The sequence below is a fragment of the Pomacea canaliculata genome, linkage group LG8 (assembly GCF_003073045.1).
Source record: "Pomacea canaliculata isolate SZHN2017 linkage group LG8, ASM307304v1, whole genome shotgun sequence".
Lineage (NCBI taxonomy): Eukaryota > Metazoa > Mollusca > Gastropoda > Architaenioglossa > Ampullariidae > Pomacea > Pomacea canaliculata.
The window spans coordinates 16,950,181-16,976,421 of NC_037597.1; the positions used below are offsets into that span (position 1 = coordinate 16,950,181).

At 38.6% G+C, this 26,241-nt stretch overlaps 1 protein-coding gene across 1 annotated transcript in view; it reads left to right on the forward strand.

The window, feature by feature from the left end:
• The first annotated feature begins 142 nt into the window (after positions 1-142).
• Positions 143-26,241, forward strand: part of LOC112570396 (centromere protein F-like) — a 29,273-nt gene continuing 3,174 nt past the window's right edge. Inside the window, 20 exon segments of the mRNA XM_025248812.1 lie at positions 143-233; positions 3,124-3,279; positions 3,460-3,666; positions 4,108-4,293; positions 5,575-5,733; positions 6,250-6,462; positions 7,766-7,948; positions 8,846-9,052; positions 10,210-10,410; positions 11,737-11,956; positions 13,458-13,623; positions 15,964-16,091; positions 16,413-16,627; positions 16,952-20,059; positions 20,232-20,406; positions 20,438-20,914; positions 20,917-23,912; positions 24,619-24,765; positions 25,293-25,709; positions 26,025-26,157. Of these exon segments, the coding sequence (XP_025104597.1) occupies positions 3,142-3,279; positions 3,460-3,666; positions 4,108-4,293; positions 5,575-5,733; positions 6,250-6,462; positions 7,766-7,948; positions 8,846-9,052; positions 10,210-10,410; positions 11,737-11,956; positions 13,458-13,623; positions 15,964-16,091; positions 16,413-16,627; positions 16,952-20,059; positions 20,232-20,406; positions 20,438-20,914; positions 20,917-23,912; positions 24,619-24,765; positions 25,293-25,709; positions 26,025-26,157 (9,676 nt within the window). The 5' untranslated portion in view covers positions 143-233; positions 3,124-3,141.

Sequence of the window (26,241 nt, forward strand, 5' to 3'; positions counted from 1 at the left end):
AAAGCATGCGTCTGTTAAAAATTAAGTAATAGAGATAAACATAGGCGATTAAGTTACAATATGCAGTAAGCAAATCAAATAAATATGCAAATTATAATTTACAATTAAAGACATATTACGACATTGTAGTTCATAGGGTCATTGAGCATGCGCAGTCACATACTGGTAGTCAGTGAGGGAAGTTTGAAAACTGGTACAACTTCAGAAATGATTTTTTGAGCGAGAACTTGAAGGTACGAAATCGTTTGCCTTTGTGATTGTCGTTTTTAATACATTTTGCAAACATTGTTTTTTTGTTATTGAAAATGGCAGTTTCTATAACACTACCATTACCAGTGTTCGGACGTTTTGTTGCTATTGTTGCTTCTGGCTCCATTGCATTCTTCAGCACTATTTTTAATACTACGACTGTCTTAGAGTACACGGTTAATAACAGTACTAGTCAAAAAATACCTGCCCGTTATTGTTTTGGGATGACATCTCTTAGAGAAAGGAAAACTATGTACAACTATAGGACTTTTGTAATGCTGGTAAAGCTGAATGTGAGATGTTATATATAAAACCCTTATCATTATCTGATCGACTTGATGAAAATGATAGTATACAGAATTAATATGACCTTGTTAGTAATAATATTAATAAAGAATAATAAAAATTATGTTATTTAAATAACTGCAGTTGTAATTATACCTAGAGCTCACTTAAAATTTATAGTATGTCTTCTGCATATTCAATATTAAGATGCTCAATTTGTCATGTTGCTCACTTAAGGAAAAAACACATGATCAATAAAAAAAATTTTGAGCACTCACACCTGCCAAAAACTTCAAAGCCTACCCCAAACCCTGTGCATTTTTGGTCCACATTTTGTTCATGGAATGTAGATGTTAGCTATAGGCATCAGTTTCATGTACGTGGGAGAAAGTTGTCATTTTGTGCGACTCCAATGTCAAAAATAGGAAACATAACTTTGGATTTGCTCATTTTGATGCTTCTAAGAAAATATTTGGATAAACAGTTTAGCTAGTTTATTCCTTGTTACTCATTGAGGAGCATAGGGCCACCACAACACCTCGCCAGCTGACCCGGTTTGGGGCAGCCCCCGCTCAGTTGTGCCCATGTGGTTCGGACGTCCTTTGCCTCGCTCTCTACTGTTGTTTTCGAAGTCTGCTTTGGTCTCCCAACTCTCCTCTTCCCCTGAGGGTTCCAGTCAAGTGCCTGCCTGGCAATGGTGTCAGCTGGTGTGCTTATGGTGGATGGAGGTCAATTCAGGGTCTCTTGTCATCGTTTTCTTTCACAGCCTTGTTTGGGTTAATGCTCCTACCTGACAGAATTTGTGTTATTTTGTCTAGTCACTTTATGTTTCCCTGTATAACTGCTGTCTCTGCATTCTCTGTCAGTTCATGGGGCTCTTGACTTCTTCACTTGGCAGTTGGCTTCCCAATATTTCAGCTATGAGACCTTCCTTCTCGTTCTGGTCTTCACACCAGCTGAGCTTCTGTTTCAGTCCCTTTCGTGATTCAGTCTTTACTCAGGTCTCTAGAGTCATCCATTCCTTGTGTTTTCTTTCCCTCTTCCCTAGAACGTCTGTACAAGTTGTCCTCCAAATGCTTTTGAGTGTTGACCAGTGTTCTCCCACAAATTCTTCTGTCAGTCCTGAAAGGGTTAATACTTATTCTTGATTTCAAAGTTATAAATTTCCCTTGTTTCCTTGTCCTTGAGGTACTGAGTTTTAAACTTGTGGTTTAGTCTGCCTGCTGAATCAATGAAGGACTTCAGATTAATCTTGAAGGCTGCCACTAGGACCTGGTGATCTGAAGCAACATCTGCACCTCTTCTCACTTGTACATCTTGGAGACTCCTCCACTTTTGAGCAACTGTTATATGGTCAATCTGGTTTTCCGTCTAGCCATCAGGGAAAGTCCTTGTCTTGTGGATATTTTTGTGTGGGAATACAGTGACATGGTCGTTGAAAGTACAGAAGTCTGTGAAAAGCTTCCTATTTTCATTGCAGATGCTGGTGCCATGTCTTCCCATGATGAGTTCCGTGTTGGTATTATCATTTCTCACTTTGGCATTTAAGCCTCTCATAATAATCTTCAAATAGCTTCCTGGTGTGCAGTCATGCATAGACTGCAAGGAGATGTATAAGTCTTCTTTTTCCTTTTCATCTGCTGATGGTGATCTTCCTTCCTTTAGGATTGACTTTTGCTGACATGAGCTGTGGTGGGACTTTCCCAGGCCATCAGTGCCTTTGTTGCCTCTGTTAACATTAGCAGTGCTACTCCCTGGGTATGATCGTGGTCCAGGTCTTTGTCTTCTTCTTGTTCCTAATCACCCCCCAGTAGAGCATAGGGCACCAGGTCTCTGTGGTCAGAGTAAATGGTTTCTCCTGATGTTAGTCTGGTCTGGCCACTTCCATTCCATCTGGTTTCGCATAACCCGAGAACCTTAATGTAGTTTTTTTTTTCTCATTTCACTTTCTTGGCACTTTTGTAGATAGTTCTGATGTCCCAATCCCTATACTGGTTATTGCCTTTGTTGTCAAAAGATGAGCTTTCCTAAAGCTTTCACCAGCATGCATCATAAGCTCTTCTAGAGCAGTGGTTCTCAAAGTGTGGTCCGTGGACCACTAGTGGTCTGCGGGCATAAGTCAGGTGGTCCGCGGCTGCAGTCGTCATATGTCAGCAAAGTGATGTTTAAAGTGGTGCAATCCTCGTATTAACATTTTAATTACAAATAAGGAGGTAGTTTTATGTCAACTTATTACTGTACTACTGTCACAAAAGTACATTTAATTTTGAATTGTAATGAAACAAATGCAGCAATTTAAATTTGAAATTCATAGTACAGAGTGATTTTTAGGCCTTGGTGGTCCACCATATTTTGTACTTAAGTAAAGTGGTCCGCGGTCCGAAATACTTTGAGAATCACTGTTCTAGAGAGTAATCTCCCCGACCAGGCCCTAGTTGTGGTACTGTTGCCGACATAGCTATGTGGATCGACAAGACGCGTAAACCACCACACCACTATAAAGTAAGTTGCACCAATTGGTCGTGATGGATAAATAGTTTAACACTAATATTTAGTATTTTAGAGAAAATAATGTTTTTTCATTGGTAGGGCTCAAAAGAACCTGCAATGAGTTGGGCTGCAGATGAATGGAAGGATGGCCTTCCTCCAGCAGCACTTCAAAAGATATCACAAATTGAGGCACAGTTTGAGCGGTTGAAGAAAGACAGAGACCAAAAACAGTGTCAACTTGAAAGTATTGAAGTGGTCAGTTACATTATTTTAGTACTTCAGTCTAATGCCACTTTTTTGGTGTATTCAGTTGCATGTAAAATTTAATATCTTTCAATAAATATACTTTTTTAATAAGCCAGTGTGGCCACAAAATGATCACAACAAATTAAGGCTACATCTGCTTCACATTTATTTATTCTTTACTAATGCCAGGTCTTGCAGAATCAAAAGAAAAAAACTGAAGAAGAGAGAACATTGTGTGCACAGCTAGAACGAGAGAACAAAATGCTGTCTGAAACATGTGAGGGGCTGCAAAAAAAGCATAGCAAGCTTCAGCAAGATTTGCAGATTAAAGAAGGAGCAATCCTCAATCTTGATAGTAAACTGTCACACTATAAACAGAAGGAAGAAAATGAAAAGGTACGTGAGCAGGCTTGTTTACAAATTTATCAAAGCATTTTTTTAAAAATCTGGATTATTTGGCAAACTCACATTCATATTTTAACTGCAGTTGTAGGTGTTCAAGAAGTAATGTTAATTAAAGTAGAGTTTCAGATTTTCATGGAGTTATGTTCACCCAGTTTCTAGTCCAGTGGTTCTTAACCTTGTTTGAGGTACCAAACCCACAAGTTTCATATGCACATTCACCGAACCCTTCTTATTGTCATCATGAATTGCGGGTGTGTCTTGACCTCCGTGGCGGAGGCTCCGCCGAACCCCTGATACCGACTCACCGAACCCCTAGGGTTCCATCGAACCCCGGTTAAGAACCACTGTTCTAGTCATATCTTTTTATTGATCTCATGGTTAGAATGATGATTCTTAAAGACATTGTAGTCTGAAAGCAATGATTTTGTGTAGGCTCAAGCAAGCCACAATCTGTTGCGGTCTGACTTGGAGAAACTTGAGCAAGAGAATAGACAGCTGTTGAAAGACAAACAGAATCTAATAGAACAGCTAGAGGCTGCCAAGAAAATATCACAACAAAGCATAAATGATGTCAGTATTAGGCAGGTGTCACCTACTTTAGAAGGCTGTCTTTTATCGGTAAGTGGATGAATATCTAATACAAGCAGGGCTTCTGCTAAGGCTAAATTCTTTGGGGTCCCAGGGACCCCTTCCGATTTTTAAGGGGTCCCTGTTCTTCGCCCAAATTTGAAGGGGACCCCATTGATGAAAATTGAAGGGGTCCTCCGAACTTTTAATGCGTACTGTACGCAATTTTTTGCGTAAGCAGAAGCCCTGACAAGTATAATTAAGCATCAAAAAATTGCACTCATTATAGTTTGTTGATAACCTTTCCTTGTGTACCTGCCAATTTTCAAGTATTTGGTCAAATTTTTCCTAATATTTTTGTGACTGCCAGGCAGTTTTTTGGGTGACAGCATCTACGGCATTTGCTGCACAGCCCATGTGATTAGAGCAAGTCAAACACAACTTCCTTTTACTAACGTTCTCGCTCTCTTTGTGGCTGGCCTAGTGTTTTGGGTGTTCTTGCCCACCTGCACACCTCTGTGAGCTGCTACAGTGGTAATCAACTATGAGCTAAGGTCACTCTGTTGTGTTTATGTATCACGTATGTTATTGTCTTGCTGTTGCAATGGCAGGATCTAAAGCACACAAGGTAGAAACTATTCATCCTTGATGTGTTAAGTGTTGTGGCTATAGAGGAATGTGTTGGAAATGTCAACCTGGTACACCTACTGTATTGTTTAATTTATAAAAAATTTTAGAGCAGTTAGCAGATACTCAAATCAGGTCTTACAATACCACATGGTGCATACATATTTCGATAATATTTAACTTTTTCTTTATTTGCTTGGACAGAAATCTAAAGTAGGGCATAAGCAAGTTTTTTGACAGATTGACAAAAATTGTCACAGCTTCATGAATGAAATTTCAGTTAATTCTGAAAAAAGGAAAACAATTGCTCATTGCAAATTCGAGAAGTCTCTCAGCCAATATAAATTCACATTAAAAATTCTGCTTGTGGTAAACAAGTAACAAGCGTTCAAAATGTCAACACATCAGTTGGAAAGTAGCTAACTGGTATATGAATAAATGTTTGATGAAATCTGCCTGATCATAATGTTATGTATTTCTTTTGTAATCTTTTCATCAAGTAATTTGGTATTTAACCTGCTGTCTGGATGCTGATTTTACTTTAATGAGTAGTTCATGTAGTTGGTCACTTAGCTATGTTGCTTCTAATTGCATAGCATGGAAATTACAAGCTGCCTCGTCTGTTATTATTATGCATGTTACTAATACGACAAGTTATGTATTCGCGTGCTTGTGATGTGGACCACTTTTTTCATTTGGTGCCAGTCTAACGTGCCAGAAGAACGGAAACGGTGGATGTCATCAGACTGGAAGGAAGATCTGTCACTTAAAGCTCAGCAGCACCTGACTCAGCTGGAACAACAGGTGGACAAGCTAAAGAGGGAGCGAGATCAGCGGCAATGTCAGCTGGACAGCCTGGAGCAAGTGAGTTTCTTGTAATGTGCAAAGAAAGTCGTACTGTGACACATAGGTACTTAAAATCTGAGTTTGCCACGCAAATTTTCATTTTAAACCGGAACTTTAATTTGATAGCTGCAGGAACATATCTACCAGATTTTGGTTATTGCAGACATTTGAAATCATCTGTTTTACATGAGCAGTCAGTCTTGCCAATTTTTGCCAAAGGCAATTTGACTTGTTTAACTCTTTTGCTGGATGTTGTTCGGGATTGAATGGATATGTGTGCCTAATCATCAAATTGAACTTTAATGTACTTTTTTTGCTGCCCTTGTCATCTAAAAAGAAAATTAGTTTATGTAGCAGAACGGAGAAAATCCTTTTGTTGCATGAACAACAAAATACTGTAAATTTTATGAGCAGTTTAGTTGACTCTCAGGAAGGCACAGAATGGAAGACTAATTATTTATATTAGGAAAATTTTCACCAAAATATGAAGGTGAAAATGATTCCATGTAAAAGTAGTCTTGATGTTTCTTTCAGGCATTTCAAAACCAAAAGAAAAAAACAGAGGAAGAAAAGACTCATGCATCTTCATTGCAACGGGAGTTAATAGTCCTCTCTGAAACCTGTGAAGAGCTGGAGCAAAAGAAGAGCAAACTTCAGCATGAAGTGACCAACCGGGAAAACCAGATTGCCTTTCTATCAGCCCAGCTAAGTAGTGCAAAGTCTTCTCTTGAACAAGAACTTGTAAAGGTCAGTTTAAGATTTCTAAGCAACAAATCTACCTGTGTACAGGTAGTCCTCGGGTTACGATGGTCTCAAGTTACGTCGTTTTGTGGTTACGACGCTTTATACGATGCTCATTCCGACTTACGAGGTTTAGCGTTTACTGTACTGTACACTGTACCCGGTTACACAAAGAAAACGAGTCTCCTGCACGCCATAACACCCTTCATTATGGCTCCCAAACGAAAGGTAGACTCATCCGATAACAGTGCATCAAAGAAAAGGAAGGCCATCATCATGGAGGTGAAAGTGGCTATCATAAGGCAATCTGAGAAGGGGGAAACAGCAACATTAGGACTTAGTTGTTCGACTGTCGCTACGATTATCAAGGATAAAGATCGCATCATTGAACACGTGAAAGGATCTGCTCCTATGAAAGTGACAGTGATAACAAAGCGTTCTGTACTGCACAATATTTTACTGTACTTATGTTTATTGATAATTATGTAGGGTACTGTGTTAGGATAGGTGTTTGGATAGGCTAAGTATTTGCAGTCGTATGATCCAACTTACGTCGAAATTCAGTTTACACCACCGCGTAAGAACGGATCAATGTCGTAAGTCGAGGACTACCTGTATTTGTTTTTTGTTTTGTTTGGGTTGTTTTTTTTTTGTTTTTTTTTTGTTTTTTTGTTTTGTTTTGTTTTTTACATTGATGCTAGAAATTGTTATGTCCAATTAACAGATCAGTCCTTTGCAATAGCAAAACATTCTCAATGGCCACTTCTTTTTGCAAGTTTTCATCCTGAACTAGTCTTTTATGTAGAGTGGCTGAACATGTACCGCCAGAGCACTCTAACTGTACAATTCACAATGTTATAGTAAATAAAGTCTTTTAAATCATTATAAATTCCTAGTTTTCGGGTGTTTTAACGTCTTCTTTTAAATTTTGTTTTTTGGTTTGTTTGGTTTTTTTTGTTTGTTTTTGTTTGTTTTTTTTTTTTTTGTTTTTTTTGTTTTGCTTTGTTTTTTATCTTGTTTTTTTTTTAATTTTTATAATTTTGAAGTGATTTAGACTCCATGTGAAACACATCAATGGTTTTAATGCTTAACTCTTTAACTCAAATTTCTTGGCTAAATAAGCGTGGTTTCTACAATACTTGTTTTTCTTGACTGTACAAAGTTAAAATGTTAAATTCATTTATAATTTTTATCGTCTTGTTCTGCTATATTTTATTGCTTGAGCATGTCATGATGACTGTGAAAGGACTGCCAAATTTTTAAGAAAAACAGTGGCATTTTTGATTGGTATTAATTTGCTTATGTTCAGTCTCAGGAAGAACTTCAGAAGCTGAAGACAAACCATGCTCAGCTAGAAAGAGAAGTACAAAGTTTACGACAGAGTAATAAAGAACTGTCAGATAAAATGGCAGCTTCAAAAATTACTCTTCAATCACATGATTCAGAAACTCGCAGTCTCAGAAGCCAGCTGGATGCTTCAGTTAAAGAAAAGGTTTGCAAATAATTTTCTTTTCTTTCACCAGAGCTAAATGACAATAAAAGGTTAATATGTCTGCTTTGGTGAAAAGATAACCAAGTAATAATAATAAATTGCATTTATATAGCACCTTTTCCCAGCATCAAAACAACCTCAAACTGTTTTACATTAGAAATACAGAGGCACATGAACATCAAATGCATCTTCACTCACAAACATGCACACAACACTATATACAGCAAGCACACACAAAAGGGTGGAGGAAACTGGAATAAACCATCAACAGGTGTTGCACCCAGAGTAAGTTAGAGGTCAGCTGAGATTTGAACCCATGATATCAGATTTTCACTGTTACGGGAACAGGCACTTTAGCCACAGTGCTGCATCAGCCCCATGTGCAGTAAACTAAAGAAAATCATTACGGTAGGGTATATAGAGAGCAAAGTTAAACTTGTGTAAAAATTCCACGAAGAAAGGGACATGCAGAAGGCGTTTTACACTGACAGAATTAAGTTTTTAATAAAGGTGCCATCTCTTATGTTGTGCATTATGTAATAAAGAATTTTTTTTTTTTTTTACAAAAGCTTAAAATTCACTGTAGTTAATAATAGTCCATGAAAGGGGAGAAATAAAAGTGCTTTTGAAATAAGTAATTGGTTTGTGCAGGTAGTGTTAACCAGAACTACCCTTAATAATTCTATGGTGTTTGTATTATAGTGGAATAGTGTTTGTTTGCAGGGATTACTCGCAAGTAGATTAGCCTCTGACTGAAAATTGGTTTCATCATACATCATTTCATCAAAGTCATAGTTTCCATGAACCAATCAATAACAGTAAAGGAAGACCTATTGGGCTATATTAGGAAATTGTAAAAGTAAACTTTGGAGATCATTGTTCCCTTGCTACTTTCAGGAAAAAATTGGAAATATGCTGGATAATAAAGTAGCAGAGAATATCAGTTTGTCAGAAATTGTGAACAACCTACAGAATAAGCTACAGTATCAGACTGATTTGTGCAACACCCTGAAAGCAACTCTAATGGATAAAGACCTCCAAATGGAGTCAACACTTGCTGACAATGATCACTTGAAAACTGTGGCTAAAGAGAAAGATCTGCAGGTAATGTCTTATTTCAGTAGCAAGATATTGATAAAGTTTTATGATTTTGTTTGTTTGTGGAGTACAGCCTATGAGATAGACAATGGAAAATAAGACCTGTTTGTGAGAGAAAGGAGGAAGTTGCAGGTGCAAGTCTAAAATGATTTTCTGTGCCTCAGGGTGCATTGATTTTACAAGGTAATAGGACCATGGGAAATAGTTGGCTGGTTGCTTTGGCAGGAAAGTACTTCCATCTAGAGTGATTTTGCACTATGAGGGGAAAGGGAGGGGGAAGAAACTTGAGAAAACTCCTGCCAGTAGGCCAGCCCCACAAAAAGGTGTCATGTACAGAGAGTGTCCTGAGGCAAACACTGGGCTTCTCGCTGCAGTGGTGACAAGGAGTGTTTTAACCACTAACACTACTGGCCTCCCCTCCATAGGAAGAACAAAACGGCTTTTGCCCATGTGAGGCTCTCTCCCTTGCCTTTCTTAACACTGTATAATCGCAAGACTGGCATTCCTTCGAGTCATTTCAAATGATTATGTACTGTGAAAACGTCAGCCCTTTAGTTTACTGCCAATTGCTTCATGCAGTTTGGTCTGATCATAGATGTTTCCTGCCTCCAGCAAACAGCCAAGACCTTCAGGGGTTCGCATGTGCACCTTTACATGACTAGGCCAGCTCTTCTGAGTTTATGGAGGTGATGAAGCTGCAAAGGAATATAAATTCTCATCAGATTTTAAATTTGTAGCCTTGTTTTTTTTTGTGTGTGTGTTTATCTACTGATAGTTGTTCAAGCTTGGAGGATCCTTAACTGTTTTGGGTTGTTTTTTTCGCGTCGGTGGCTAACTATGCACAGCAACTTCATCTGGTTTTTCTTTTTGTGCTTATTGATCCTAATAACCTCAAAAACTGTCATCCCAGTTCCAATCCCCCTTGCTGGCCAAAGGATTTGAAAGGGCTGTGCTGATTCTGCTCTAAACTGTATCACCTGCCACAATCTGCTTGAATCATTTCAGACAACCTGTTGTGAGAATCATTTGACAAAGAAAATATCTCCTGTGGTTATGCCATTAATTAAGTCTCAGAAAAAGAGAATTTACTTCGAGAATAATTGAGATATATGTATATTGTCAACTCAAAGTCTTACTAACGTTTTTGTTTTGTGTTTTTGAAGCTTTCATCACTTCAAGCTGAACTTGAAACCCTAAAATCCCAATTCAAGAAAAGTACAGACACTAGCAACAGCCTTATTACATCACTAAAGGAAGAGCTAAGCAGATTGACCAAAATGACAGAGGAGCAATTTACAGAAAAGGAGGAAAAGCTAGCAATTCAGATAGCTGAGTTGGACAAGGTGAAGAAGGAGCTGGATAAGGTGAGGAAGACTGGCAGAATGTTCTTTACTCTTCCTCGTTAACTTTTTTTTGTGTGTGACAGAAAATGAGAAATAAATAGAAGTCATTAAGTGCATTGGGGGTGAGTTGTTGTGCAGCTGATTGTGTACAACTGGCAGACAACAAGTAAATAATTACCCATCAAGCCAAACCAGTATCTGTTTTCTTCCATTCAACATTAAAAGACTTCAAGTAGTTCCTTTAGAACTTAATTGTCCTGCGAACAAACTTTTTGCATTATCACTTTGTATTGACCCATCCATATTTTTAAAAGTAACATCATATTTGTATGGCATACTTTTGTTGAGCTACGCATTGGGCAGATAGTAATGATAGCCATGCTGCCCATTTTTCACTAGGGGTACAACACAAAAATGAAGAAAAACCTTTATACTAAATGTTATATAACTTAAGGGTTGCTTTTAAAAAAAAAATAATGTACATTATGGTTATTACTGTTGTATGCTTGTATCTTTGAAGACAATATTCAAAAATGAATAAGACAGTGATGCAATACAATATTTTTAATGATTCAGGCAGTTCAAACACTCTGGGCGAGTTAAGCAATAACACTGCTGATGGCATTTAAGTACAGTTTTGCCCATTCTAAATTTTATCAATGTATCTCTTATGCCTTTGTGTTTCAGCCAGGAAAGATAGTTGCTTAAAATAATATGAGTCTTGAATGTATTATGTGGGAAATATCTTGAACTGCTTTGAATGGTATCATGCCACTGCTGGTGGTGGCACTCTACCAGTCTGTTTCATGATCTGCAGAAAAAAAAAGTGTTTATCATCTCCCATATAAACAAGAATAATGTAGGGCTACAAATCTCACCTAGTTTACAACCACAGGGGCATTCATTACATTTAGACAGCTTTGCATCACCTCACACTCTAGCCTTTACATTATTGTACATGCTTCAAATTGCTAAAAACGCTTTTCCTTTTAAACCATTTTTTTCTAGTACATTCCAAAGTTTGTTTCTTGAAACCATATCAAACACTTGATGAAACTCTATGAAAGCAACATGTATAAGACTGTGTGGGTGGGTGGGCATAATTTGAATGATGAAGGAATTTAAAAGGTGTAGTTGATGCCTGCTGATAAGTGTGTGCTTGTGCACTTTCATGTATTGTATTTTGTGTCTTGATCCAGTGGTATTTTTTAATTAAACACTTATTACCATTATAATATTAAAAATCAACCTTATTTTTCACTAAGTTTAAAGTAATTTGGTTGTCCTTCAACCATTGAATGTGGGAAAAAAACAAATAGTATGAGCTAGTGCTTTTATCTACACCAGGTACGTCACTGCTATACAGAACTCAATATCCAGAATGAGCGCTTGCGCCACAGCATACAAGAGAAAGAGAGGGAGAATGCTAGCCTAAAGGAAACCTGCCGACAGCTGGAGGAAGACTGTGAAGCATCAGCAGAAAGTGCCCGCAGGGGCTTAGATGCCCACGCCTCAGAAGTAAATAATATGCAGACATCTTTGAAACAGCTGAAGGACGATTTGGAGGGTAAGTATTAATGCTCCAAACTATACTGTTCACAAGAAGTTATGGGCCAGTTGCAGTTTTGGGGTAAAGAATTTAAAGCTTGTAGTACAGTATACCATTGTGGAATAACCATGATGTGTGATTGTACACCGTACTAGAATGACCCCTGTTTGTTTCACTCTTAGTATATTTGTTTGACAGTGTCCCACAATGCTTTAAAAACACAGAAATCATGGAAAATAACTGACAAATGCAACATCAGTGGTGAAGCAAAGCTTCCACCTAGTGAAGGTATGCATTATGTATGCACTAGCCAGGGGTAGTTAGAGCACTGTTCACTGCTTGTTTGGCAGGAATTGGTATCTAAATGAGGTGAAAAATAGTAAAAACAAATGGGCCCTTTAAGAAGACCGACATCAGTGAATAGAGACCAGTTCAAAAGCAGACAGCTTTGCACAACAGAACCATTACTGTAAAACATCCGAGAGCTGTCATTAATCACCAGACAACTCTTAACCATCTGCACCACCATAATCTACACAGCAGAACTGCTGCTCTCTATTTGCCACTGACACGAGCACTTTGCCAGTCTTGTGCGCAGTGGGAGAAATGTCATCAGTGCTGGACAAGATTTAGGTTCACTCCACCCCAAAGTGATGGCAAACAAGAAGTGACAGTTCCCAGGAGAAAGTATCACCAACATCTGCTTAAGGAGTACAACTGGTGTGGTGCAAATTCTCTGATGGTCTGGGGAGGGAACCATCTTCATCTCACTTTAGCGCTGTGATCAGCATCTGGTACTGAAACAAGATTGTGCAGCTAGATTTACAGACAAGCTTCCATGCTGCAAGATGACAAAATATTTGCCATTGTGCTCACATGGCACCAATTTCTTGCACCTGTGGCAGATTCAGCAACTTGGTTGGCCATTGTGTTACTTGGCTTCGATTGAGCACATCTGGACATTATGGACTGCCATGTTCAGGCTGAGCACCCACATGCAGAAAACTGCTGGTCCAGTTTTTGCAATAGGAGTGTATAACCATCCCTCAAGTAACCATAGTGATACATGTTCTGTCTTCGAAAAACATACTCAATATGTGACATTAGATGATAGTCATGCATGTTTTTGACTCTGTCAAGTGACAGTTTCGGTGCCTGATTCTGAGATGAGGATGTTTGGCTTCCCATATCTTCAGATGGAATGAGTATATAAGCAGATTTTTTTCTGCATGACTATCAAATAATGATATTGAAACATGTTACAACATGATGTCACACTTGTTTGGGTTTGTTGTTTTATATCTGGCTCTTAACATTTTGTAAGTAGTATATTAGATTTCTCTGATTGTTTTCATTCTCGACAAGTGCAATACAGTAAATTAAACCCAAACTTTAAGGAGAGCTGCACATGAATTTCATCTCATTTGGGCTATGTGAAAAATTGCACTTCGATACTTAGATTAATGGCCTGCATGTGACCACTTGCTGTGTAATTGGTTATCTTTTTTTTTTTTTTCAGAGTCTCAGAAGGCTTCTGAATCTTTGCTTCAAGACTATGTGAAAATACAACAAGACTTCAGATTATTAAGTACAGAAAAGGGCACTATGCATGAAAAGGTGGAACAACTTGAAAGCAAACTGCAAGAAAGAGAGAATGTGCTGTCCATCACCCAAGAAAAATGCAGGTTGCACTTCACTTTTTCCATCTTCCTTTGTAGTGTTTTAGTAATTTGGATTCTGCAAACATATTTTTGACTAACAGATTATTACCAGTATTCAAGCTTCCTCACTGAAATACCAGGTCACTGTGGTTGGTGGGTTTTATCTGCAACAGCTGGCATGTTTATCTTCTGTTGAAAATAACTAGTCTAATTTTTGTAGATTATGCTACTACCATACATTTGTTTTCCCTTTTAGTCTTAGAATATGCATCTTTAGGCAATTTTTTTACAAATTGTTTGATTAACCACAAAACAGTAGTGCAACAGCAAACAATCTGGTTATGTGGGATTTTTCCACAGACTTCTAATCGACATGATATCTTCAACATTTTAATGAATCTTCTCTAGTCCTTTTTTATTTATTTTTTTTTTAGGCTCTTCTTTAACTCAACCTGTTTTGTGCTTTACTGCAAATTGTAACAGCAACTTCACAATAATAATACATGCAAATCTTTTTTTGAATAATAAACATTTAGCTTGTTTCCTGTTATTCATGCACCTTGATACATTGGGGCTAGAAGCTGCCTACAGGCACACCATATTTGTGCATTTTTGATGCAGGAATAATTTTTATCCTTTTTCATTTTGCTTTAGTCAACTGCTGTCATTATTTCAGTTGGGAGGGATTACATATTTATGCATTAGTTTTTCTTTCTTTTTGATATTAAAGACCTGCTATGAAATTCCAGCTGTCTACATCTCTATTTTTAATTTTTTTTAAATTTTATTTTATTTTTTTAGAGTGGGGAGGGTAACATCCCTGTAAAACTTTTTACAAATATGTTTATCTTATAAAGGCAGCAATCTTTTATTTATTATGAAACTGCTTATCATGCTTTACTTGTTCGAACTAACTAATGCTAATTATTAGGTGGACAATTTTATTTAAAAAGAAAGCTTTTGGTCTGCTTGATTAGCTTGAATTTTTTTTTTGCAATTCCCATATAAAGTAAGTATATGTGCAATGAGTATGTAAGCTGTGGTTTACAACCAAATTTTTCTTTTATACTTTTTAATTTTTACAAATTTCTCTCAATATTCTCATACCATACTGTTTAAATTATATTATTACCAACCACAAGATTCAGGCCCCTTTAAAGTTGCAGTAGATTTCAGCAAATTATCCTGCCTGGTGGTTTTGATCACAAAAGGGATGTTGATCACATCATGTATTATTTATTGGGGTAGGGAGAAAAATAATTTAATCATTTGTGCAATACTTGAATTTAAAGCCACAAATACCTTGAGAATAGCTCAGACAGTTTGAATGTATGGGAATTTTAAAAGTATGTTTGGCAACCAAATTCACTGAGGTGCACATTGTGCATTTAAGAATTCACCAAACCTTTTTTCAAAGTCTCTTAAATTGATGCTTAGAAACTCAGTGCAGTTAAGTGATATGATGTTTCAGACATTTTACACTGTTTGAAAGTGAAAATAAAGATGAAAAATGCTATAATGTGCTTATTAATCTCACATTTTAACTGCATGTTTAAATTATTTTGACATTTGGCATCAACAGCTGTGGTATTGCTGTTATAAATTTTACACCAGTTTATTAAAAAGAAAGATCTGTTAGTTTAAGATCAATTACACAAACATAGTACTATTTTCTTGTTAAAGGAATATTTGGGGTTGTTAATTCTTTCATTTGTGGAACAGTTTTAATGAAAAATAAATGTTTAAAGTTTAAAGAGGAACGAGCTGGGTTTTTTTATTGATTGCAGTGTGGAATTTTGAATGGAAATGTTTAGTCTAAAAGTATTTAAAAAGGGTAACAGAACCAGTGATTTCCTAAGATACATGCATTAAGATTAGGCTACACTAAAGAATCAGTTTCAGTCACTAGAGTGCATGAGAATGTTTTGCAATGGTTTCTGCTTTTCACATCACAAACACTTATTACCATGTGTGTCACACCTCACCCTCTGTCAGCATTCACAGTTCCTACAGGGTATAAAAATACACATTTAAGTATGCAGTTTGTTAAAATGTGTATTTACTAAACATTGGTCCTATGAAAAAAGAAAACAAGATCAAATTCAAATTTATGTTGTCATTATTTACCAGCTATAGACTGAACAGATGCCTTGTACGAGATATTCATAATGTTTTTATTTGTTGATATATTTTGCTTTTGTTTTGCATGATTTTTTTGTTTGTTTTTGTTTTTGACAATACTTCTTCGAATGTTCAAAGTTATTGCTAAAAAAGTTTTCTTACATTTCTTTCTCTTGAGTGTGGAGTGTTACATCTTTTCTTCAGTGAAATATTTATACTATTGTTCTGTAATGCAACCGGCAGAACACTTGAGAAGACTGTGACAGAGCTACTGGAATCTCAGGCCAGATCAGATGAAGAACTAGAGAGAATCCAGAAGGAGTTAGCAAGAAAAACGCAGATTATTACCGAAAAGGATACACACTTGTCAGGTATTTATTTTTTATCTTCATGCCCATTCTCCAATCTTTCTCATCAAAGTTATTTTAACTGGTTTTTGTTTATTTATTCTGTTAAAATGTCCTAAATGATCACACAGTTTTGGTGTCTTTGTTATGAGTTGCTTGGAAGCTTGTTATCTATAATTTTTTTTATGATTTTAAGTGAAGAAATTTTCGAGCATTTGGATTATTTTAGGACATTATCTGGAGCATGTAAGTTTGAGCATGGTATCTGAGAGTGAGGGAATTAACAGAACACAGAAGTCTTTACTTTATTTCACTCATTCACACAAATTCTTTGCTGCCTAATAGATTCTCACTCTGCTTGGGAAAGAGCAGAAAAAGAACTACGAGCAGCATTAGCAGAGAAAGAGAATCATCTTTTGGAAATTGGAGGCAAACTGGAGCAGATCAACACTGAATTCACTCAGCTTTCTGCTGACCACCACCTCCTAAAGCAGCAGAATCAAAGCAGTCAGAGTTTGCTGGCCAGCAGGCAGGAGCAATGTTCGGAACTTCAGCTTCAGGTGCTCTACTGAGATTGGTTTAAATTACTGTACATTAGGCAGTTGTTCAGTTTACTTTGTCCACTAAATCTTTTCTTCTGATCTGTTTCTCTGCTGTTTATTGGTAAGATAATGGCTTCAGTCACTGTCACACTATGCTTTGCGTGTGTGTGTGTGCTCATGTGCGTGAGAAAAAAAAGAAGAAAACAAGCGCCTGCGTGTGCATGCATACATTAATTTATGGCTTCACAAAGCAAGTATGCTGATTCACATTGTTATAGATTGTATATGCTACTATTGTTTCCTTGTTAAAAGATTGCATTTTTATTTTATTGTTTTTGGCAGCTGGATAATCTAAACCTGGAACTGGCAAATAACGGAGGCAAACTTAAACAAAAAGAAGAAGAGAACAATGCCTTAAGGACAACTCTGTCTGAAAAAACCCAACAACTGCAGGCTGCTCTTACAGCCAAGACTGAAGAGGCTAAGAATCTGCAAGCCAGCCTGGATGGCATTGTTAAGGAATCAAGCCAGAATTGCCAGGCTGTCCAAGAGAAATATGAGAAACTGGAGGCAACATTACAGAAAGTGAATGAACAGAAACTAAAGGCTGAAGATAAAGCAGGTGAATCTGAGAAGCAGAAGGAGGCTTTGAAGGCTGAGCTGCAGAGAGCTGTGGACTTGGGCCTGCAGATGCAGGTTAAGCTGGATATGCTTCAGATGGACCTAGATGATACCAAGAGCATGGCTGAAGGACTGACTGAGCAGCTGACCCTTAAAACACAGGCTCTAAATGACTTCAAAGCTGGGCTTCAGGAGAAAGAAAGGGCTTTACAAGAATCACAAATGCAGTTAAAGAAGACTGGTCAGGAGCTAGCAGAGTCCACAGAATGCATGGCATCTTTGGAGGTTGAGGTACGAGAGATGAAGTCTAAATTTAAAGAACAAGAAAGAATGCTGCAAGGCAAAGCTATCTTGGCTGAAGATTGGGCTACAAAGTGCAGAGCAGCCAGCGAGCAGATGCAAGCCTTGCAACAGAAAGTGCAGGAAAAAGAGGAGGCAGAGGTAAAGATGCAAGAGGAACTGAAGAAGCATACCAGCCACATAGTGGAACTTGAAGACAACCTGTCCAGTCTAAGGCAGACCTTAAAGACAAAGGAGACAGCCATAGAAAACCTTCAAGAGGCATGTTCACAGCAGGCAGAGAAGCTAGAAAGTACTACCACAACACTGAACCAGCACACGAGCACTGTGAAGGCTACACAGGATCAAATGGAGAAGCTGATTTCAGAACTAGCTCAACAAAAGGAGCTGCATCAGCTTGATAAACAAGCGTTTGAGGCAGAGCTGGGAAGACTGAATGGCATTAGAGAAAATCTGGAAGACAGGGTAGCCACTCTTGAGGGTGAAGTTGCTGAAAGAGATCGCACAATCTCTAATATTCAAAGTCAAACCAGTTCAAACACTGAGCATTTACTTGCAGAGAGACAGGAACTTGTAGAAGAAAAGCAGTCCTTTCTACAGCATCAGCAGCATTTGGAGTCACAGCTGGAAGCAAATACGAAAATTGTTACAGACTTACAGTGCAAGCTGGGTGTGAGGAGCCAAGAACTAAGTGAAGTGCAGTTAAGGGTTAGCGAACTGCAGCATCAACTCAGAGAGACTGAAGACTTAAAGGATCAACTTGCCTCCAGGACTGAAGGACTGACTGTTGATCTGCAGACAGAGCAGCAGGAACGTAAGAAGTTGCAGTGCAGCATTGAAGCTCATCTTAACAGGCTATCTGTGCTTGAAGCAGAACTCATGCAGACAAATGGGCAGCTTGCACAGGCAGAGAATGACCTTCGCAACAAAGACAGTGAATGTACCAGGCTTTCTGAGCAGATAGAGTCTCTTCAGAAGCAGTTGGTTGACAAGCAAGAAAAGATGGAAGATCTTGAAAGTGTCTCCAAGAGTAAAATGAAGCAGTTGGAACAAATATCACAGACTGTGCTCCACGAAAAGGATACTTTGATCCTGGAAGCTGAAGTGCTAGGCAACCTGCTGAGGGAAAAGGCATCTATCTCTGAAGAACTTCAGAACAGACTTGAAAACCTGCAACACGAACATTCAAGTGCATTGGACAAGATTAGCATGCTTCAGAAGGACCTAGCAGTCTCTGATAAAAAAATTCAAAACCTTACCCAGGCATTGGAAAAAGCGAGCGCAGAGAAGGGTCAGCTGCTAGATGAGAAGGCTGCATTGTGCACCAGTTTAGAATCGGGGACATGCAAGGTTCAGTCTTTAGAGGAACAATTAAAACAGAACAGTGATGCCTTGAAAGAGAGCAGAAAGAAGTTAGAGGAAATTTATGCTGCGAATGAGTTGCTCTCAGAACAGATGGCATGTCTTCAGAAAGAGCTGCTTAGCAAGACAGAAGACTTCCAGAATCTGGAAGCACAACTGACAATAAGACGAGGTCAGTTTGAAAATGAAAAGAGTGTGGAGCAAACAGAGAAGCAGAAGCTTCTGGGTAGTCTTGATAATTTACAGACTGAACTGACTGAGAAGGATTCAACCATTTTAGATTTAAAAGGCAAAATGGAAGTTCTATTTCAGGAAAAGAGGGCTGCTGAAGAACACCTTCAGCAGTTGAAGTGTAATCAAGAGGAGAGCAGAATGCAAGCTAGTGAGTTGCTTGAACAGTTAGAAAGTTTATCAGAGGAGAAAATGGCACTGGTGCAAGAAACTGAGCAGCTGAAATCCAACCAGCACTTGAGCCTGATCACAATTGCGTCCCTAAAGGAGCAGCTGACATTGAAAGGCCATGAGCTTAGCGAGGCTGGGGAAAGCTTGATACAAACTCAGCTGACTGTGGACAAGCTTAACTCTCAGATCAACCAGCTAGAAAACTCTATGAGAGAGAATTCTATGCAATACAGTGACAAATTTCATGAAAAAACTAGAATGTTGGAAACCTATGAGACTGATATTCAGAAGCTGAAGTCCTTGGTACAAGACAAAGAGACAGAGTTTCAAGAACTCACATTGGAGAAGGAGTCAGCGGACGCACAAGTTGAGCAGCTTACCTCCATGTTACATGAGACACAAGCTTCAGTGATGGATCAGAAGCTGAAACTAGAGGCACAGGTCAAATCTGCAGAATCGTGTCAAAGAGAGCTGGCTTACCAGCTTGAGGATGAGAGAGCTACAATCAAAAAGTTAGAGATGGAGGTGAGCGAGCTCAGAGAATTAGGTGCAAAATCTAGCCAGGATTACGACCTGAGGCTTGAAACCATGAAACAAGAGAAGAGTGAGCTGCTTGCTCAGCTAAGCTTTTTGCAGCAGCAGGTAGCCAATTTGCAAGCCACACTTGCTGAATTAGAGCAAAAGGGGGCTGAAGATGAAAAACTTATTGCCTATTACACAAACAGAGAAGAGGAAGCAAGTGAAATTTCATGCAGCTGTTCAGAAGCAGCTTGAAGAATCTATTACCTCTTTACAATCAGAGTTAGAAGTAGCTAGGTCCAATCTGCTAGAAGAAAGATGTAGTCTGAATGAGCAAGTATCAACTCACAATCTCCTGCTAGATGACCTCAGGTCACAGCTGCAGACAGAAGTCACAAAAAATTATGACCTGGAACAGAAAAGAGAGAAAGAGGTGCAGATGGCATCTGCCCAGCTTGATTCGCTGGAGGCAGAATACAGAACAGCTCAACAAAATGCTGAAAACATGCGGCAACAGCTAGAGCAGGAACTTGCAGAGCTGCAGCAGAGCCATCAGATTCTGAAAGAGACCATGAGTCATACAGCCACAGACAGTGCTTTAGAATTCTCTAGCCTGAAATCTTCTTGATGAGATCAGACAAGAAAGGGATGAAGCTGTATCAGAGAAAGACTTGCTGTGTGAAAAACTGGATTCTTTAACCTCTGCTCTGGAATCAAAAACTTTAGAAGTTTGTCAAATCAGCAACTCTCTTGAGCAGGAAAAATTGCGTGTCAAGTCTCTAGAAGATGAGATAGAAGTTCTGAAGGAAAAGCATAAGTGGGATGTCTCATGCATGGCAGATGAGATTGAGAAACTCTCTGTTCAGCTTGAAGCTAGAGAGAAGGAAGTTTACACCCTGAATGTCAGACTTACTGAGATGAAAGAAAGTTTAGCTCTGGAGAACCAAGAAACTGTGAGATTGGCAGGGGAAAAATGTGCTACCCTTCAGGATCTTGAGAAGCTCCAAGAGCAACTGGATCAGATTCAAGGACTGCTGCACAAAAAGGAAGCAGATTTTGAGATGATCTCAAAGGAAATTTTGGATATGGGGCTTCAAAAGTCAAAAGTGAAGAAGAACTTCTTCAGCTGAAGCAAGATTTAGAAGCCTCACAGGCTTGTGTCCAAAATCAAGAGGACAGATTATGCGAGATCACATCAGTCTTGTCAGAGTGTCAGGCTGACTTGAAAACAGTCACTTCAGAAAAAGTGCAGTTAGAAAAGCATTTAAAATCAAGCCAGTCTGAGGCAGAAGGATTTCAAGCAAAGTACCTGGAAGTCTGTCAGGCAAACCAAAGGCAGTTGGATGAATTATTAGAGGAGAAGCGTTACTTAGAACTTCACTTAAGTGAAGCCATGTCAGAGCTTAGATGTCAGCAGAGGAATAATGAAATGTCACTAAAACGTATGGATGATACTGATGATCAGGTCAAAAAGCTAAATGACACCATCGAATGTCTGAAAATGGACATCAGAGAGAAGGAGCGAGAAGAGAAGGATCTTAGGCAAAATGTGGAGCATTTGTCAGAGAGGTACTATGAACTGGATGCAGAAAAAGATTCGCTCAGTCTAAAACTTTCTCAGGCTGATGAAGAGAATTTAAAGTGCAAAGAAGAGCTGGTTAAGCTTCAAGAGGTGCTTCAGTCCAAAACCCAAGATGTGGCTGACAATGAGACCAGAATCAAAGACCTCCAAAATCAGCTCCAGACAGCTTTTGTCCTGGAAAATCAACTTAGAGAAGAGCTTGAGCAGCAAGCCAACAAGTTGAAAGCAACAAGTGAGGAAAGAGAGTTGCTGCAGCTAGAGCTAAAAGAAGAAAAGACTAAAGTGGAAGATAAACACAGGAAAAAACAGGGGGATGACAACAGGATGCTAGAAGCTAAACTAAAGCAGAAGGAGGAAGAGCTGGAGGAGACTTTGGCTTGGCATGAAGAGCTTATGAGAGACATATGTGCTGAACGAGACTCATTGAAGAACAAGACTTTCGAGCTTCAAGAAACTGTTTCAGCTTTGAAAAAAGAGATAAGCGAGAAAAATATGGCATTGTCATCCCTTACTGAGCAGTTAAATGACATGAAGGAGCAGTTCAAGCTGATGCAGTCAGAGAATGAGAGACTTAGCACACACAGTGAGCAATTAGCAGAAGATCAAGAAACCAGAGTAAATCAGATGAAAAATCAAATATCTTCCCTTGAGCATCAGTGCAGAGTTTCTGAAGAGCAGATAAAGATTTTGGAAGACAAATTACAGCAGCAGTTGCTGGTAGCGAAAGAAATGGAGGTGGAGCTGAACAAATCCAAACAAAAGCTCCAAGACCTACAAGATGATGTGAAGAAACTCCAGTCTGAAAGAGACTCTTTGAAGCACCAGCTGTCCTTTGTCTCACAGCAAGCTGAAGACCTGCACACAGAGCTGCAGCACACTTTCAAGTCCAGATCTCAGGATGATGAGGAATTCATAAATCAGAAGAGGGATTTGAGCCACAAACTAGATGAGTGCCAACAGCTGCTGGTGCAGAAAAATGAGGAGATTTGCCAGCTCAAGACTCGAGCTGGACAGCTGGAGGCACAGCTGCAAGAAGCTAACAAAGAGAGAGAGGACATCATGTCACAGCTGCTAGAGCTGAAGGACAGGGTTGAGGAGCTCTGTGTTGAAGGATTGGCTGAGAAAGAACAGCTTTTGGGAGCAGAACAAAAAAGGGAGCATCTCGAAAGCCAACTGAGCTACCTCACCTCACAGCTGAGTGACAAAACTCTGGAAATCAACCAGCTTCTCACTGACAGAATGGATGGCACCAGTGCTCTGAAGGATGCCTTGCATGACAAGCAGGTGCTCATTTCCAAGCTTGACGAGAAAGAAAGGGAACTTACTTGTGTGTGTGAGAAACTGGAAGAAGCAGAGGCAAGTCTACAGTTAACTGTCAAATCTGAGGAATTCAGTGCTTTGCAGCAGGCCCTAAATGCCAGAATACAGGAGTGCCAAAACTTTCAGCAGCAGCTAAGTAGTTTGGAAGAAGAGAAAAAGAAAATAATTACAGAGAAACAGAGCCTAGAAGCCCTGAACTCTGACCTGTCAGTTAAAAAGGCATTTTTGGAACAGAACATGGAGGAGATGCAAGAGCAGCTAAAAACAATAAAAGAAACTATTGAGTCCTCCCCAGACATATACAAAAATCAAGAGGCTTTAAATCACAACCTAAAGGCCTCCTTAACAGAAACGGAAAGTAGCCTTACCGAAGCTACCAAAAAGATTCAGGTGCTTGAAGCTGACATCCAGGACAACTTGTCAACCATTTCTCAGCTCCAATTTCAGCTAAAAGACATTCAAGATCAGTTGAAAGTAGAGCAAGATTCAGTCTGCCAGCATAAAGATGCCTTGGAATCTCTTGAATCTGAGGCTCAAACTCTAGAGAAAAATAATCTATTGCTTGCAGCAGAAAAATCAAGTCTGAAACAGAAAATTGAGGATCTCTCAAAGCATGTTACTCATCTGCAGGCTGAAGTGAGAAGCTTGAATGCTACGATAGACACGCTAGAATCCTCTCAGCAGCGCTCAGTTGAAGAATTGCAGCAGGAGAAACTCCATCTAAAGTCCAAACTTGATGCTCTGCAGGAAGACGTTGCAGAGAAGGAGAGTATTATCATCGCCATGTCTAGAAAGGAAACCTCGGTAACTCAAGAAAATCAGCAGTTGAAAGGAGAAATGGCTCGCCTTGAAAAAGCTATCGCTGAGATGCAGTCCGGCATCTGTGCTGCAGAAGACAAGTCGGATACTGCTGAGCAGCTGCTGAAAGAAATGGAGGAAAAGCTGCATTCTGTAATGCAAGAGCTGAGCTGCATGAAGAAGGACAAGGATCGCTTGCAGCAGCAGGTTTTGGTTTTAGAGGAGCAACAGACTGCTTCAATAACCTCAAAAACAGCACTGGAGCAGGAAATCAAGGAAGCACGAACTGAAATTGTGAGCTTGAAAAAAAATCTGTCCACCATTGAGAATGAGTTGAAGGTGGCAAGACATCAGTTGAAGATGACAGAAAATAAGCTGGAGCTCCACAAAAATGTACAGGTGAGTTATGATGCTTATGATCAAGAATGTTATGTTATACCTCTTTCCACTTCAGGAGATTATCATATCTTATCACTTTGACATGGATGTGTTGTGTTTACATCACTTAGGAAACAGAAACAATTTTGTCTGCTATGGAAAAGGTGGCAATGATGACAGCAATGATCTTAGTTAACATAATTAGGATTTCTCCCACTTTGAAAAGGATTACTTAATAGGATACTAATTTCCCAAGTCTGAGTGAATAACAGTTTTATTTAGGAGATAGAAGCCTTCAAACACTGTTTCTTTGCTTTGTTTTAGCAATAGGTCAAGATCTAATTTCCTGTGGTATCACAGAAATTGCTGTTTATTATAACAATTTGTTGTCATATTGCAGACAGATCTGGCACTGACTGCACCTTTTACTAACATCATATGTTAGAATTTAGGTCTGTCTATGTCTTTCCACTTCCCCCATGGCGGCCACCCACCACCTCCCCCCAGGGAAAAAAATCTTTAAAATTCACTCATATTTGTGTTTAAAAGGAAAGACTGTACTGTGTTGTGTTAACCTCTTAGAAACCTTGAACTTTGGTTACAAGCCTTTAATGCTGCTTTTGCCATTTGCTCATAAACAAAAAGCCTAATATCTTAACAGTTTAGATCATACATAATTTGCTAACAAGCTTTCAAAAACAAGTGACTAAAGAATATCTATTGTCAGGCCCAACTGGAGAGGCAGAAGCAGATCGTTGAGAAACTAAGGGAAGAGGAAAAAAGCAGGGAGTCCAGAATTAAAATGTTGGAGACAGAGAAACAAGACCTCATGCAGCATTTTGCCCAGGCTGTGGAAACTGCCCAGCAAATTGAGGTTCGGAAAATGATTCCTGACAAAACAATTAGAACTGAGTGAATTTTGGTTTTGTAACTTCTGTTGTTTAGTGCTATGGATTTTTTTTTTTATTTCCTGGGGATGTCTGTAATCCAACATTCTGGACAAAATTTTGCAGAAAAGTTTTTACTTCAATGCAAAATTTTGAGGTTTTGTTTAGAAAGATTCAGGTTATATACTGTCAGCTGGAAACCAGAAAGTGTTGAGGGAAAATTTCAGAAATTTTTTTCTTCATAGTACAGACTATAAAAGATAAAATGGCTAATTAGTAATTTAAACCATTTTGTAGTAAATGCCCTATGGTTCATATTTCTTCATCTTGTCATTTCTTGCAAATTCATTTATGCATGTATATATATATGATATTATTATTTAATTTTATACCTGTAGCTGGCTTTCCTAATGAGTAGTACAGTGTATTCTGAATCGAGTAGTTTCTCTTGCATTTAGTGGCTTTCTGAGATCAACTCTGATAAATAATGGTTAGATTTTCCATGAACTTGCAGACAAAAAATGCTTTGAATGAGGAAAACCTGAAACAACGTTTGCAAGAGCTTGAGACAGAAAACCACTACTTACAAGAGTATTCTGCTAAAGAGAATCAGTTGCTGAAACAAGAAAAAGATGCAGAACGAGCAGCTCTGCAGAAAAGGCTGGAAGAGGAACGTGAAATCTATGTCAGGCAGCTTGAGATAGAAAAAAACAAGTTGGTAGCAGAGAAGGAGCTCCTTACACAAGAGCAAAATAAACTCTTGAAGGAAAAATTGGAAATGCAACAGAAAAGAGAGCAGGAGAAGGCAGACTTGAAAAAATCCCAACAAGAGCTTAAGCATAAGACTCTACAGTCAGACCAGGAAGGGACAGGAAATATTCAGCAAATCTCCAGGCCTGAGCACTCTATAAAAGCAGAAGAATCAGTGGAGGTTAGTATTGCCGATGCTAATATAATTTTACGGAAGAAATCTGTGGATTGTTCTACTGAACTTCTTTATGGATCTCTCAGGTTGTAAATTCACTGAGGATAAACATATAGGATGCAAATTTCTAGTAAAAGCTTAAGGCAGCTTTGACCTCATAATAATAGTCTAAGAATTTAACTGTGACAATTGGCAGTCAAGTTAGGTATTTTTTCCTTTTTTTTTTTTTTTCTTTTTTTTTTTTAAGTATACATTATGGTAAATAAGCATCAATAAATGAAACCTAGAAAATTATTTCATATCTACTGTAATCTGAAATAGATGCTGAAGACACAGTTGGCAGAAAGCAGAAATCAGGCTACTGCATATCTGGAGGACAATAACAAACTGAGAGCAGATATTATCAAGCACAGGCAGGAGAAAGAAAATGCTGAACTCAGACTGGAGAGATACAGTGAGTGCTACTGATATCTTTAATTCACTTATCATCACATACTGGAATACACCATCTGTCTGTTCACTATTTGGCCTCACTCGT